This window comes from Bubalus kerabau, unplaced genomic scaffold, assembly GCF_029407905.1.
Source record: "Bubalus kerabau isolate K-KA32 ecotype Philippines breed swamp buffalo unplaced genomic scaffold, PCC_UOA_SB_1v2 scaffold_50, whole genome shotgun sequence".
Classification (NCBI taxonomy): domain Eukaryota; kingdom Metazoa; phylum Chordata; class Mammalia; order Artiodactyla; family Bovidae; genus Bubalus; species Bubalus kerabau.
The window spans coordinates 448,429-462,688 of NW_026577904.1; the positions used below are offsets into that span (position 1 = coordinate 448,429).

The following is a 14,260-nucleotide window of genomic DNA, read 5'->3' on the forward strand; positions in this document are numbered from 1 at the left end:
ATTTAGTCAGTTTACCACTTGGCAGCATTTTAGTTGTCTTAGCTCTCTGATGATACAAGAGATCTTGGTGGTCAGGTGAGGAGGACAAGAAAGTGTGTCAAGTGCGTGTGAGGAGGGCCCAGTGTGCGCACGAGACTGAGATACGGGGTATGGTTGTTCCAAATGGCAGTTGTGAATGTTTCATGGCACTGGCGAACCCGGGACTGTCAACTTGGGATAGTCACATTCCCCATCCTCACTCCAGTCTAAGAATGTAATTGGAAAACTGACCTGTACTCCATGGAATCGTAGCTTTGTTTTATTGTCACCCTTCTACACACACCAAATAAGATTATTTGTACACAGCAATTCAGGCAACTTACTATTTGATGACACAATTAATGTTATGTGTATAATTAAGTCCCATTTTAAAGGGAATTAATTTGGGAGTATAAAGTCAGTTTTTCAAATATAATTGTACTTTTTCAAGAAAGATAATCGGGATTGGATTGAGGGCAGGATATTGGTGAGGGGTCCTAGAGTCTTGCTCTCATGATCCTCCTTCCTCATACAAGGATACCATGAACACAAGAGGATCTGGCTTCCCAAGGAGCTCACATAGCCCATCTGAAAAACCACTGATCAAAACCAAAGGAAATCACTCCAGTCATTTCCACTATTTACTATCCATATGCATGCATTTGCACATGAAAACCTTTTTAGGAGGGAAAAGTACAAGGCATATGTGTCATTTGTTGTTGTTTATGTCACTCAGTCGTGTCTGACTCTTCTTGTGACCGCATGGACTGTAGCCCGCCAGGCTCCTCTGTCCATGGGATTTCCTAGGCAGAATGCTGGAGTGGGTTGCCATTTCCACCTCCAGGGGATCTTCCTGACCCAGGGATTGAGTGGGCGGGTCTTCCGCAAGTCTCCTGCATTACAGGCAGATTCTTGACCACTGAGCCACCAGGGAAGCCCGTATGTGTCATTATGGTCAGTCAAGAAGTGAGTCACTGGCTTAATAGACAATCAGATTAAAATGTCCTCCTTTTGAACCCACATAGATCCAGGACACCAAGCTGTAGGTCTCACCTGGAGGGGGCCACAAAGTTCACCCTGGGCCAGCCCAGGACAAAGGACTTTCTGGCAACGACGCCGGCTTCACCAGCCTTGTGTATACGGTTGTCAGTCCATGTGGTGCTCAGTGGTGTTTTATCTTTTATCTTAAAGTTCTTTTTATACCTGGAAAGAACCAAATAATGCCTCTGTTAGTTTGTTTCTGAAACGTAATGGGAGCAGCTGTGTTCATGCTAAGATGGTGTTTCTTATTGCTGGAGGGCCAAGCATGCCTCCTTCATCTCTATTTCTCACTGTGGATGGCGTGGCTAGGCATTTGATAGACCTTTTCAAAAATACGTGTTCAGCGGAGGCTGGTCCAGAGAGTCCCTGAAAACACTTCCTTCATGGTGGGAATAGACATTTTCTGAATGTTAAGTAATGAGTATAGACCATCCTTTATATCTTAGAGCTTTTTTAGAGAACCATTAACTCATTTATCAGTCTCATATTTATTATTATATATTATATTAAAAATAAATCTTATATAAATGTAAATATTTAGCATTTTATAATTATAATAATATAAATGTAGAAAATATACAAATATGTTTGTAATTATTATAATTAGTTTATTATTCATTCATGTCTTGCATATGTCAAAAAGTATTGAGAGGCTGAACCAAAATACATGCATGATATATGGTTTATAAAAATAGTTACACTGGAGAAGGAAATGGCAACCCACTCCAGTATTCTTGCCTGGAAAAGTCCATGGACAGAGGAGCCTGGCAGGCTGCAGTCCATGGGGTTACATGACTGAGCATGTGTGTATGAGGGTGGAGGGTCACGGGTTGGTAGCAATAAACTGGTAGAACTAAAAAAAATAAAAATAAAAATAGTTACACAACTATTTCCTTAACAGAGACCAAATAATAATAATAATAATAAAGGCTAGACTAGAGAGATTTAAAATACATTTTCAACTTTAATTTTTTAAACAAGATGTTTTATTTTCTAGCATAGGTTATTTTAAATTTCCTTTCGTAAATTTTGTTCATAACATTTTCTCTTATAGGTAAAAACCGAAAAATTGTTAGCATACAAATTGAACCCCAACTTAAAACTCAATCAATCAGTCAGTCAGTCAACCTCAGATCAGTGGCCAGGATGTCTTCTGCATAGATGAGAGACATCTTTCCCATTTACCTCTGGGGAGTCAGAAGGTCACCAATGAATCTGCTCTCTGACAGTTTCTGCTGATTCTCTTTTGACTTCTAACATGGAAACCACCATATCTCTTGGTTAATTCACAAATTTAACTCTTGGCGGGCCTGAGATTTAGATAGCTACAAGCCCTATGAAAGATGCCGAGGTAACTGGGGTGCACAGCTCTGGAACTTCTACAATTCAGAACCACATGTAGACACACTAAATGTAGAATGAGATCCGAGATACCTCGTGTGCAGAAATGCCTTTGATTCTTCTGGTTCAGGGAACAGTTAAAGCTCCAACTCTTCAATGGGACTTATGAAATGAAAATAATTTTGCAGGGAGCCCACTTGAAGGATAATCTTGATTCAGTGGGCACTATGAATATAAATATGATGGAAATCTGCTTTGCAATACAAGGTGGGTTTTTTCTACATCTGATTTCAACATTTTTACCCTGTGCCTGTGTATTTGAAGATTTTATGAAACACAATTATCAAATAAAATTATTTTTCTATATAGTAACTCTAAAAGCATTTTCAAATTAAAAATATATGCCCAATGGGAAAGAGGGCTTCCCTGATAGGTGGTAAAGAATCCACCTGCAATGCAGGACACACCCGTTCGATTCCTGGGTTGGGAAGATCCTCTGGAGAAGGGAAAGGCTACTCACTCCAGTATCTGGCCTGGAGAATTCCATGGACTGTATACTCCATGGGGTCGCAAAGAGTAGGACACGACTGAGCGACTTTCAGTTAATGGGAAAGATAGATGCCTATCTGCTGGGTTTTATAGGTTTTTTTTTCTCATGTAGATGTCTAAGTGTGTTGACACCCAAGGTACTGTGTGGAACCGTCCAAATACACTGACCTGGGAAAAGGCATTTCAATAATTCTCTTCTTAGTGAAGTGAAGCGCCAAGATCATTCACTCCCTTGAAACCAAATCAAGGAGTTATCCAAAAGCCCAGAGCATGGTTTGCATTCTTCAGTAACACTGAGTATTTACCATATAGTGAGCATTGTTCTAAGACTTTTATAAACATTTTTTTCATTTAATGGTCAACTACACCAAGTAGTCTTTAGTAGCTGCATTTTAGGAGAAAGCAATGGCACCCCACTCCAGTACTCTTGCCTGGAAAATCCCATGGGCGGAGTAGCCTGGTAGGCTGCAGTCCATGGAGTCGGTAAGAGTCGGACATGACTGAGTGACTTCACTTTCACTTTTGACTTTCATGCATTAGAGAAGGAAATGGCAACCCACTCCAGTATTCTTGCCTGGAGAATCCCAGGGACGGGGGAGCCTGGTGGGCTGCCATCTATGGGGTTGCACAGAGTCGGACACGACTGCATCGACTTAGCAGCAGCAGCTCCATTTTACAGGTGAGGTTAAGTCAATTTCCCAAAGCAACAGAACCAGGATTTGAACTCAGACAGCCTAAATCACGAGCCTGTGCTCCTACCCACTTGGCCTCCATCGGTGTGGACCTCAGCTTCCCTGAGGTACCCTTCTCCTCTTTCCTATCCTCAGCCTCAACTCTTCTCCAGGAGCCACCAGGCTTTCTGACGGGATTGTTCTTTAATTTGCAGACTGACATGATAAATCTCATGACACTATACCAACAAAGCTAGATGCCAGCTTGGAAATGTTTAAGACAACAAAACTTTATACTGCAGTGGATTCTCCTAGGGTCTCATTGTATTTCTTCAGCCTTAGTCATGACTTAATGAGATTCTCTCACAAGTTAGAACGAATCTAATATAAAATGACTGAAGGATGAGAAGGAAGAGGAGGACTACATTTAAAATTTTTATTGTGTATCCCTTACTACGGATTCCCACACCCCTCTCCTTTCCTCTTTGTTGTTGTTCTTCAGTTGCTAAGTCATGTCAGACTGTTTGCAACCCCATGGACTGCAGAATGCCAGGCTCCCCTGACCTTACTATCCCGCGAGTTTGCTCAGATTCAAGTCCATTGAGACAGTGAGGCTATATAACCATCTCTAACTCTGCCCTTCTCCTCATACTGGAAGGTAAGCCCCAATGGTTTGTGGAGTTTCTGGGATTCTAGGCAGACTTCCCCTATTCCAACACAAGACTGTTCCTTTAGATGCTTGGAAATAGAGATTGTGGTATGGTGTGTAACTGTCTGCTGTTTCACTGGTAAGTTAATAGTAAATTATCTTTTGATCTAAATAACATTCATTTTTTATTGTTTCTGTATTCTGTAACAACTAAATGTGAGGATAGTGATGTCTAAAAGTGGTGTTGGCTATGTATGGTCCCTTCCTATTTGTTAATTCTTCATAGGCCTCTGCTAGTATTAATATCGTAATATTTATAAAGTAGATCCTGTTATAAAAAATAAAAGTAATCATTTTATTTGAAAGATAGCTTATTAGCATTCTAATGAATATCAAAATGATGTTGAAGAATTCATGAGATTAATTCTTGAGAACAGATGTTTCTAATGTTTGTAATATGGGAAAAAATGACTAAAAAAAATCTCAAAATAATTTTAATTGAATATTAACATCCCACAATTGGAGAAATATAATTTCTCTGTGAAGAAATAAATATTTAAATCCCCCTTATTATTACCTAGAAACTAAAATGTACTTATTCTCATCAAATGCATAGGGAGAAGTTAGTAAACCATTTATTCCATTTGTGTTAATTTCTATGGCATCAGCCTCAAGATGAGTGAGTTTTCCACTGAAGTCTGAAGGTGAGCTGAGGCAATAGGGAACCTCAGTGTCCCCACCTCTTCTTATGGCTAAGTGGCAAAACTAGGTGCTACACTCAGATTATTAATTTGAACAGATTGATTCAAGGCAGGATACAATATTCCATCTAAGAATGAGGCATGACAGGAAGAGATGTGTTTGTTATCACGGGAGGTGATTTCTTTTTAGTTATTTCCTTCTGAAAAAAAAATTTTATATTAATAATAATCATGAATACACCTAAATGTTACTGTGGGAATGATCTTCTAGGTCTTTTTCCAAAACTTGTGTGAAGAACAAGGACTCAGTGCTGTGGTTACTGCAGTGGGGGAACTGTGTCCCCCGCCCCTCCTGGCTGCTAAAGTCCTTAATACAGTGACGCCCTCCCTGCAAATGAGACTATATTTGGAAAATGAGCTTTGGAGGATGTCATGGAGGCTAATGAGGTCATAAAGGGTAAGATTCAAATCCAGTAGGATGGTGGGCTTATTGGCACCAAGGAAATGCCTTGTGAGCACACAATGAGAAGACAGCCATCTGCAAGGCAGGAAGAGAGCTCTCACTAGAGCCTCATCATACAGGTACCTTATTGTGGATTTCCAGCCTCCAGAACTATAAGGGAACACATTTCTTTTGTTAAGCCACCAAGTCTATGGTGTTAGTTGCATCTATGTTGAGGGTTGGGAGGAAAGTGCACCCCGCTGGTTCTGTCTCCAACATATATTCCACATCTGTGTGGCTGAATCTTTTGTTTTTACCACCAACCCCAGGGTGAAGTCCTTGATACTGTTCACAGGACTGTTGCCTCCCTAACTAGTCTCCCTGCTTCCACCCTTGCTTACTCCAAAATCTCTCGTCTTCCGATAGCCAGAAAGCTTTGCTAAAAAGTATATGTCAGATATGGTTACTATCCTAGTTAAACACCTTTCAGCATGTATTTTAACCCCTTACTGTGGCCTGTGGGGACCCTGTGTGGCTGGACCCCTGACTACAGTGTTATATCTAATGTCATGCCCCTTACTTTAGGCTCCGGTCACATTGGCCTTCCCAGAACTACCCCATCCACGGGGCCCAGCTGCACCCAGTCAAAGCCTGCTGCTCCCTCAGCCTCGAAGGCTCAGCCGCCTTGGCTGAGAATGGAGGCTGCTTCTCAAGCCACAGGTCTAGCTTAGAGGCTGGCTTCTTGAGAGGTCCTGCTGAACAACCCCTTTCAAATATGGTCCCATCGTCTTCATGGTCCCCTTCATGATGCTCATGGTATCTACCTTGTATCACAAGCACGACGCAATCTCTCCTTTCCCCCTCTCCTTTTTTTATCATCTAAGTCACAGAGAAGAGAGACCTTGCCTGTCATATTTTCCTCAAGGTTAGCAGAGGTGCCATTTTATACTAGTTAGGAAAGCATGTAATATGTACTCACATGGTATTAGACGTAGGCAACGCATCACTAAATGAGGAGAGGTACCGCTTCTGCTTCCTCCAGCCGCTTTTGAGTTCTGCGGGGCTGTGGATCAGCAGGGTACCGTTGGCTCCCTCGGATGATGAAGTACTCTCCCTCTTGGTGGCCACCTCAACGGAAGGGCTTCTGAAAAACATCAAATACCACAGAACAACGAGTCACTGGTCAGATATACGATGGGGTTTATGTTAAATGTCAAGATCGACACAACTTTAAAAAGAAGCCTCAGTCTCCCAAACAGGGCTTCACAGCTCAAATCCAGGAATCAGCAAGCTATAGAAAGTTACTGAGAGAAATGAGGTCACTCGGGCAGTTGATGCGGACAGGCGACAAGTTCAAGGACAAAGCCCTTGGGCATGCGGACTCTTAGAGGCAGGGAACAGAGAAAGGAGCGGAGCTGGTCATGAACTCTTAGGAAGAGGAGAACCAAGAGGCCAAAGGTAGAGACGATGGCAGGAAGGCAAAAACAGACAACGTTAAAAACCCAATAACCACACAAAATAGGATAATGTGTGGCCTATTAGAGATAAAAAGATATGGAGATCTGCCAAGAAGTAATTACAACTTGGTTTCATGATGGTCTAAAATTTTAGATAACCGAGGATTCTGGAAAACTGACTTCAATCATATCTAAATCAATATTCAAATTTTGGGGAAAATTCTCTAAGATCAGCGAAATAATACTGGAAACATCAAAAAAGTTTCTAAATACTAGGCAGTGCCTAGTTATTCGTTGATTGAGCTAAGGTCTCATAGAACTGCCTCATCAAAACAAATACGTTACACTGAACATAAAGATCCTTTGATAAATAGAGCAGATATTTTCATAGATCTACAGAAAATTCTAGGCTTGAAGCCAAGAAAATGTCCCCCTACACCCTGGCCCACCCTGAAGATGTAAAGCTGCTCACTTGTGTTCCGCAGTATGAATCTTAGGAACGCCAGTAGCTTTTCATGAAACCCATGCTGAAGTTAAAAATTAGTTCATGTCTTAGAAGAAACAAAATAAAATTCACTGTGAACACCAGTTTGTTTTGATGATAAAAAAAAATAGTATATTAAAGGATTACCTGATGTGGTAAAACCTTGAATGACAACCAATAAGTTCAAAGTGCGTTTTGATTGCCGTGAAAATCCTTTTTTCTCCCAATTCTCGGCACTGAAAGCTGAGTGTGTCTACAATACTCGGCAGAGTACTGTGAACAAACCCATGAAGCCTGAGGATTCTGTAGTAGTCCAGGTCACTGGCCATTATGATGTCAACATTGTGAGGCTCATGCCATAGCTGACAAGCTTTAATGTTTGTTTCCCTGACTTTACACCTATCTTTCAATGTTTTTGGAGAAGGGAATGGCAACCCACTCCAGTATTCTTGCCTGGAGAATCCCATGGACAGAGGAGCCTGCTGGGCTACAGTCCATGGGGTCGCAAAGAGCTGGACATGACTGAGCGACTGACGCTTTGATTTTTCTTAATTAATATTTTTACTTTGAAATAACTCTAGGTTCACACACAGTTGCAAGAAATAACACAGAGTCTATAACCTTTTACCAGTTTTCCGCGATGGTAGTATCTCTCTATAGTACAATATAACTAGGATATTAACATTGAAACGGTCAAGATACAGCACGTTTCCATCACCTCAGTGATCCTTTACAGCCACACAGACTCCCCTCCACTTCTGCCACCTCTTTAATCCCTGCAGCCACTAAGTTTTCTCCTTTATTTTTGCCCTTTCGAGAACGTTATATCAACGGGATCATACAGGATGTAACATTTTGGGATTTGCTCCCGTTTTGCTCCCTGCTCAGCATAAATGGAGATTCATCTAGACTGTTGCAGGTATTAATAGTTCATTTCCTTGTACCTCTCAGTAGCAGTCCATGAGAATGATGTATCCGGGTTTGTTTAACCATGTTGGGGAACGCCTGTGCTGTCTTCAGTTTGGGGCCATTACAAATAAAGCTGCAGCAAACATTTGTATACACTTTTTTTGGTGTTGATGCAAGGATCCATTTCTCTAGGTTAAAGGCCTAGGAGTGTAAATGCACGACTGTATGGTAGTTGTAAGTCTTCCCTGGTAACTCAGGGGTAAAGAATCTGTCTGCAAATGCAGGAGACGAGGGGTTGATTCTTGGGAGCAAGATCCTCTAGAGAAGGACAAGGCAACCCACTCCACGATTCTTTCCTGGAGAATCCCAAGGACAGCGGAGCCTGGTGGTCTACAGTCTACGAGGTCACGAAGAGCTGGACCCGACTTAGCAAATAACAACAGCAATGGTATCTTGTGTTTAAGGAAAATAAAGACAGTATTCTCCTTCCACTAGAAAATTGACCATTGTACAGTTGAGGAGGCTGCCACTCAGTTAGTCTGGATACCTGTGAGGGCAAGAAGCCCAGTATAATAGTAATGAAGGATCAGCTCCAGCCAACCCAGGGGTCACGCAGCTTCTGGGCAGCAAGGCCCCTAACCTCTTCTCCTGAGGACGGTCTCTTTCCTTTGACAATGGCGGAGACCTGAAATTTGACCATGTGGCAGTTTGTGGTTTCTCTTGTTGGCTCTTATAATATTAATCTGAATACATATTTTATATTCCCCACTAGACTCTTTCAGGGGCTTCCAAGGTGGCAAAGTGGGTAAAGAATCCACCTGCAATGCAGAAGACACAGGAGATGTGGGTTCAGTTCCTGGGTGGGGAAGATTCCCTGGAGGAGGGCATGGCAACTCACTGCAGTATTCTTGCCTGGAGAATCCCATGGACAATAGGAGCCTGGCGGGCTATAGTCCATGGAATTGCAAAGAGCCAGACATGACTGAATCAATTGAGGATGCATGCAGACTCTTAAGGACTTCAAGGAATGAGTCTATTTTTGATATATCATTTAATTCTCACAGGCATTGGCACATGGGAAGAATTCAGAACATTTTATTGAATAAATCAGTGAGATAGCTTTCTGCCGTGGTTGTAGGGGACAAAGGATCATCTCAAGTAGTCTCTCTTTCCCTTCATTTGTTCAACAGTCTTTGAACCTGCGCTAAAGGAAAGGCATTTGGTTAGGTCTGGGCAGAGGGAGCAAAAGGGATTCTAGCTCAACTCTAGATTTAGGTGGAGGAGACAGAAATTAAACAGTCTCACCAGTAAATCTTAATGCCAGACTCTGATAGGTACTACAAAGAAAAATTAGAGAGTGAGATGAGCAATTACCACTGAGACTAGACACCTGACTTTGTGGAGAGGGCAGGCGAGGAAGGCTTCTCTGAAGGACTCATGCGAAATGAGCTTTTAAGTTAATTTGGAATTAATTAGAGAATTGGTGAGGCGTGGGAGGGAGAAAGAGGGATGGAGACAGGAGGAGAGACAGAGAGGGAGAATGAGAAAGGGAAAAAGGGAGAAGAGGAAGAAAAAAGTGTTTGGTGAGAGGATGTTTCAAATTTCATGCCAAAGGGATAGAACTCGGATCTATGACATTTCAGAGACAGGAAAGAGTTTACGGGGTGGAGACACAAACAAGAGGTATAAGAAGGTGAAGTAAGTCTGAAAAGGTAGGTGGAGGCCAGAAGTAAAGGTCTTTGTAGTTTTTATGACCTTGTTAAAGGCCTATCATCTTAAAACCAAACTGGCATGGCAGGCAGGTTCTTTACCACTAGCACCACCTGGGAAACCCAAGCATGGAAGCAGCAAATAGTGGCCTCCAGAGACTGCTTACTGCTTTTAAAGGGATGGGGCCACTGGACATGCTGGACTGTATTTAGAACCATAGAGGCTCATTGGGCAACACTTTCTGGCCTCTTATCAAGGGTCTGGCAGAATCTATTTAAGGCAAGAAATGCAGACAGACACATCTCTGCACTTTCCCCAATTCCCAGATTATCTCCATTTTCTGTCTTACTCCTTCAGAGCACTCAGAGCCAAGAAAACTCCCCTTCTGGAATCTATTCACTGGTAATCAGTTTTGATCTGTTTCAGACTTTTTAGGCTATCCTCCTCCAGAGGTTCTGAGCCATCAGATCCAAAGCACCTGTATTTGTGGAAAGTGTTTTGTGTGACCTTCATGTAACCAGGATAGTGGTTGTGTTTTAGGTATCCATTGAGAAAGAAGCGTTCTTTTATCATCTTTCCCTTGGAGTGAAGCGAAAGAGATAAAACTTTTTTCTCAGAAAGATCAAGGGAGCTTTCCTTAGTTATATAGTAGTTAACTTTAAAGCTTAATTTTTACCAAAATACCATTACTAGTTGTTTTAATTTTTGAAAGAACTAAATGGAATAACAAAGTGTTTTATTTCATTGAACGTTGAACTCTTGCCCTAAATATCAAATAGAAGACTTGATCCTATGCCAGTAATACCAACATTTAAACACATTGCAAAGACAAGACTATTTTCTTAATTCTGCTTTTTCCCTTAGATTTTTAAATTTTTGATTAAATATCTGTATTGGAAAATGGATGGTGTATTGTCAAGAACGTGAGTTTTGGATCCCAGTTCCCCAGCTTTGACTCCCTCCTTGCTCTTCACTACATACACGAGAAGACAAGGAAAACCCGTTTACAATGTCCTCATTTGTAAAAGAGAGATGATAGTAAAAGTACCTACCGAATAGGCTTGGTATTAAAATTAGATAATACTTTGGAAAACTCACTATGCTTCCTAGCACAGTAGTCTGTTGGGGGCCGGCGTGAGGCACTCCGCCCATGGCAAAGGTCACGAGCAAGGAGGCTCGACATACGCAAAGGCGGGATCGAGCCTCAGGAGTCCCCCTGGAAATCCTCGAGCATCTACCCCCATAACCAGAGCCTGCCTACTTTACTACTTTGTGCTCTCACCTACACCTCTGACTTTACAGGGGGCTGTCCCCCACCACCTCTTTCGGAGAAGGAGTTAACTTAGAGCTCCAGTTAATAGTAATTCCTGGGCGTGATAGGAGTGTTTTAACCTACAAACTCCTCTGAAAGTTCTCTAGCCTGCCTGACAGGCTTGTCCGGCCACATGTGATTGCTCACAGCCTCCCAACTGTGAGAGGCACGAGATGCTTTAAACCTTCTAAAAACAGGTTCTTTAGAAAAGTTGGAAAATTATTAGTATAAGTGTAATGGGCTGATTAGAAATCGTATTGGTGAAGGGTTTTTCATTTGTTGAGCCAATGTTTGTTGCTAAGTCTCCATATCCCCTGCCCTTACACACATTAATGAATATATAGAAGAAATAAGTATTAACGTTTGATATAAATCACGTTAGACCTTAGGCTAAGTAAATTCTTTCCTTAACTAAAACCCACTACACCCTCACCCTATAGGAATGTAACTTTATTTGGGTGGCGTCTGTTTTAAGAATAATCACCCCTGGAGAAATAAGTGTCCTGGTTGACTGACCGCTGTCACAAGGAGAGGGTCGTAAATTGTCAGCAGGCCCCCTGGCCAGAAGATGATGTAACACCCCTAAGACCTCTGTATACATTTGTATGAAGCACCTGACTTTGATAAAAGTCAGGACTGCTGACCCCACGTGACTTTTGCATAACATCTCAGTGTATAAAAGTAGACCATGGAAAATAAAGAATTGGGATCAGTTCCTCGAAAGACTGGTCTCCCCATGTCTCTCTCTCTCTCACTCTGGTTGAGTCTCCATCTGGAGCGCGGAACCCACCATGCTTACTAATTATGCCTGGGCTTCTAAGATCCGACCGGGGAGGCCTCAGTGTCTCCTCTCCTTCGGGAGAACGGAAGGACGCCTGTGGCCTACGTAAGTGGTGCAAACTTCTTGTCTTGAAGTTTTATTGGTCCCCCGCGTAAACCAAGCTACTCAGCCTCTTTTCTCCACTGAATTTTCCTACTGAGCTATCCTCATTCTATTACTCTTTATATCCTTAATTAACGTTTAATTAAGCAGTTGTTCCCTGACCCTCGCCTACGCCGTCTCTCCTTCGAATACCCTGGATCAGCTGGGGCTGGACCCCGGCAGTAGTCCCTCAGTTAATGTTAGTCATACTCTTAGGAGACTGTGAGACTTGGTATTGCAAAACAGAACACAGTCTCATGGCGATCCCCCCATGGCGAGGCAGGGAGATGAACAGGCGCCAGTGCTGACTGACGCGCGGGGAGCTGCGTGCTCCCTCTCAGGGGTTGACGTATGTCATCTGATTTCTTTGCAGCAGATTTGTGAGGTAAGAATCATTATTTATAGCTTTACAAACAGAGAAACTGAGGCTCAGTAAAGTTAGGTAACTGAGAGTCATGGATCTAACAATTCATAGAGGCGCGTTTGTCTAATTTAAAAGTCCTATGGTGTTTCCACAACTAGCGAATGTTTGCTCTCTGGAGGAAGGACGTGTATCTAAGCCACCTCACGTTTAGGTTGGTTCCCAGATTATTTAATTGGAATGTATCTGTTTTCATTAACTGTCAGCATTGTACTCAGGCAGTAAAGAATTCACCTGCAATGCTGGAGACCCTGGTTCGATCCCTGGGTTGGGAAGATGCCCTGGAAAAGGAAATGGCAACCCTCTCCAGTATTCTTGCCTGGAGAATTTCATGGACAGAGGAGCCCAGCAAGCTCCATGGCTTGCAACCCCAAGTCCATGGGGTTACAAAGAGTCGGATGTGACTGAGTGACTCACACACAGACACACAGACACACACACACACACACACACACACACACACACACACTCTTCTCCTCAAAATGGCAGGTCGTGGTACCCTTAGCCAAAGCTGGAAACGTGGGCCAACGCTCAGACAGGAAGTGTGTATCATCTCCCAAGGTGGATAGTACACTCCTGTTACTTTAAGGACCCTTACTTGGGCTTTAGACAGACTGGGGGGAGCAGGCAGGACTTGAAAGTACTCTAACTGATGATTCACCTCCTGATGTCCAGTTGTTCACGTCTCTAATGACAGATACCAGAATGAATTGTGGTTGAACCTTTCCACTGCCTCTCCAACCCATCCCCATTCTGGGTCACTGTCGCTGTGAGGAACTTCTCTCCTGCTGCTGCCTGCTGATTGATTGCTGCCTTCACAAAGAGGGAGACCAATCCTCGGCAGTGAGCACTTGTTCCACTACCCTTGGCTGCCCTCTGCTGACCATACCTGGAAATTATGTTTAACCTTCAAGCCCTCGGTTGAAGGCAGATTTCTAAACAGTGAGTGAATCCTGGCATACAAAAAATGAAATAAATAAAATAACTGATATATCATGCATCATTTTTAAAAGTCGAATTTAAAAAATATACATTAAAATGTATTTCAAATTTCAAAAAAAAAATACACAGTGAACTAAATATTTAAACTTACCTTTAAAAAATACAGTCATACCTCAGTATCTATGAGGGGTTAATTCTACCCAGTATGCCCTGTGGATACTGCAATACATGGCTATTCAAGTGCCTGGTGTAAAGTGGTGTAGTATTTACATATAACCTGTGCACATCCTTCTGTATGCTTTATATCATCTATAGATGATAATCTTATAATCTATAGATGCAAGGCAAATATAATGTAAATATTACATAGTAAATATTTACATAGTTGCCAGTGCACAGCAAATTTAAATATTGCTTTTTGGAATTTTCTGGAATTTTGAGGGGAACACTTTTTTATCTTAGGTTGGTTGAATCCGTGGATGTGGAGTCTGTGGACACATAGGGCCTACAGTACTAGCTTCTATGCACATAAACCCTGCCATCCACCTCTTCATTCATGGGAGAGGTCTGATAGCACAGATGAAAGTTATGCAACCAGTATTAATCTTTGTCATCATGCATGTGCATGGAAAAACCATGATGTTTAGAAGATACCAACAGCAAAATATAAGAAGGTCCAAGTGGAGCAGAT

The 14,260-nt window shown here is 42.2% G+C and overlaps 1 protein-coding gene across 1 annotated transcript; it reads right to left on the bottom strand.

Moving 5' to 3' along the window:
- Positions 1-1,067: 1,067 nt before the first annotated feature.
- On the bottom strand, positions 1,068-7,682 carry LOC129640845 (rho GTPase-activating protein 20-like). Its single transcript, XM_055565833.1, has 3 exons — positions 7,501-7,682; positions 6,392-6,556; positions 1,068-1,221 (listed from the first exon to the last, which is right to left on the bottom strand). The coding sequence occupies exons 1-3, from the start codon at positions 7,680-7,682 to the stop codon at positions 1,068-1,070; spliced, it is 501 nt and encodes a 166-aa protein (XP_055421808.1).
- Between the last annotated feature and the right edge of the window lie 6,578 nt (positions 7,683-14,260).

Excerpts from the sequence above, each read along its gene's own strand:
- LOC129640845 (XM_055565833.1), bottom strand. The coding sequence starts at position 7,682 with ATGGCCAGTGACCTGGACTACTACAGAATCCTCAGGCTTCATGGGTTT. Across the intron at positions 6,557-7,500 it reads TCAAGGTTTTACCACATCAG|AAGCCCTTCCGTTGAGGTGG; the intron begins GTAATCCTTTAA and ends GATGTTTTTCAG. Across the intron at positions 1,222-6,391 it reads TTGCCTACGTCTAATACCAT|GTATAAAAAGAACTTTAAGA; the intron begins GTGAGTACATAT and ends GGTTCTTTCCAG.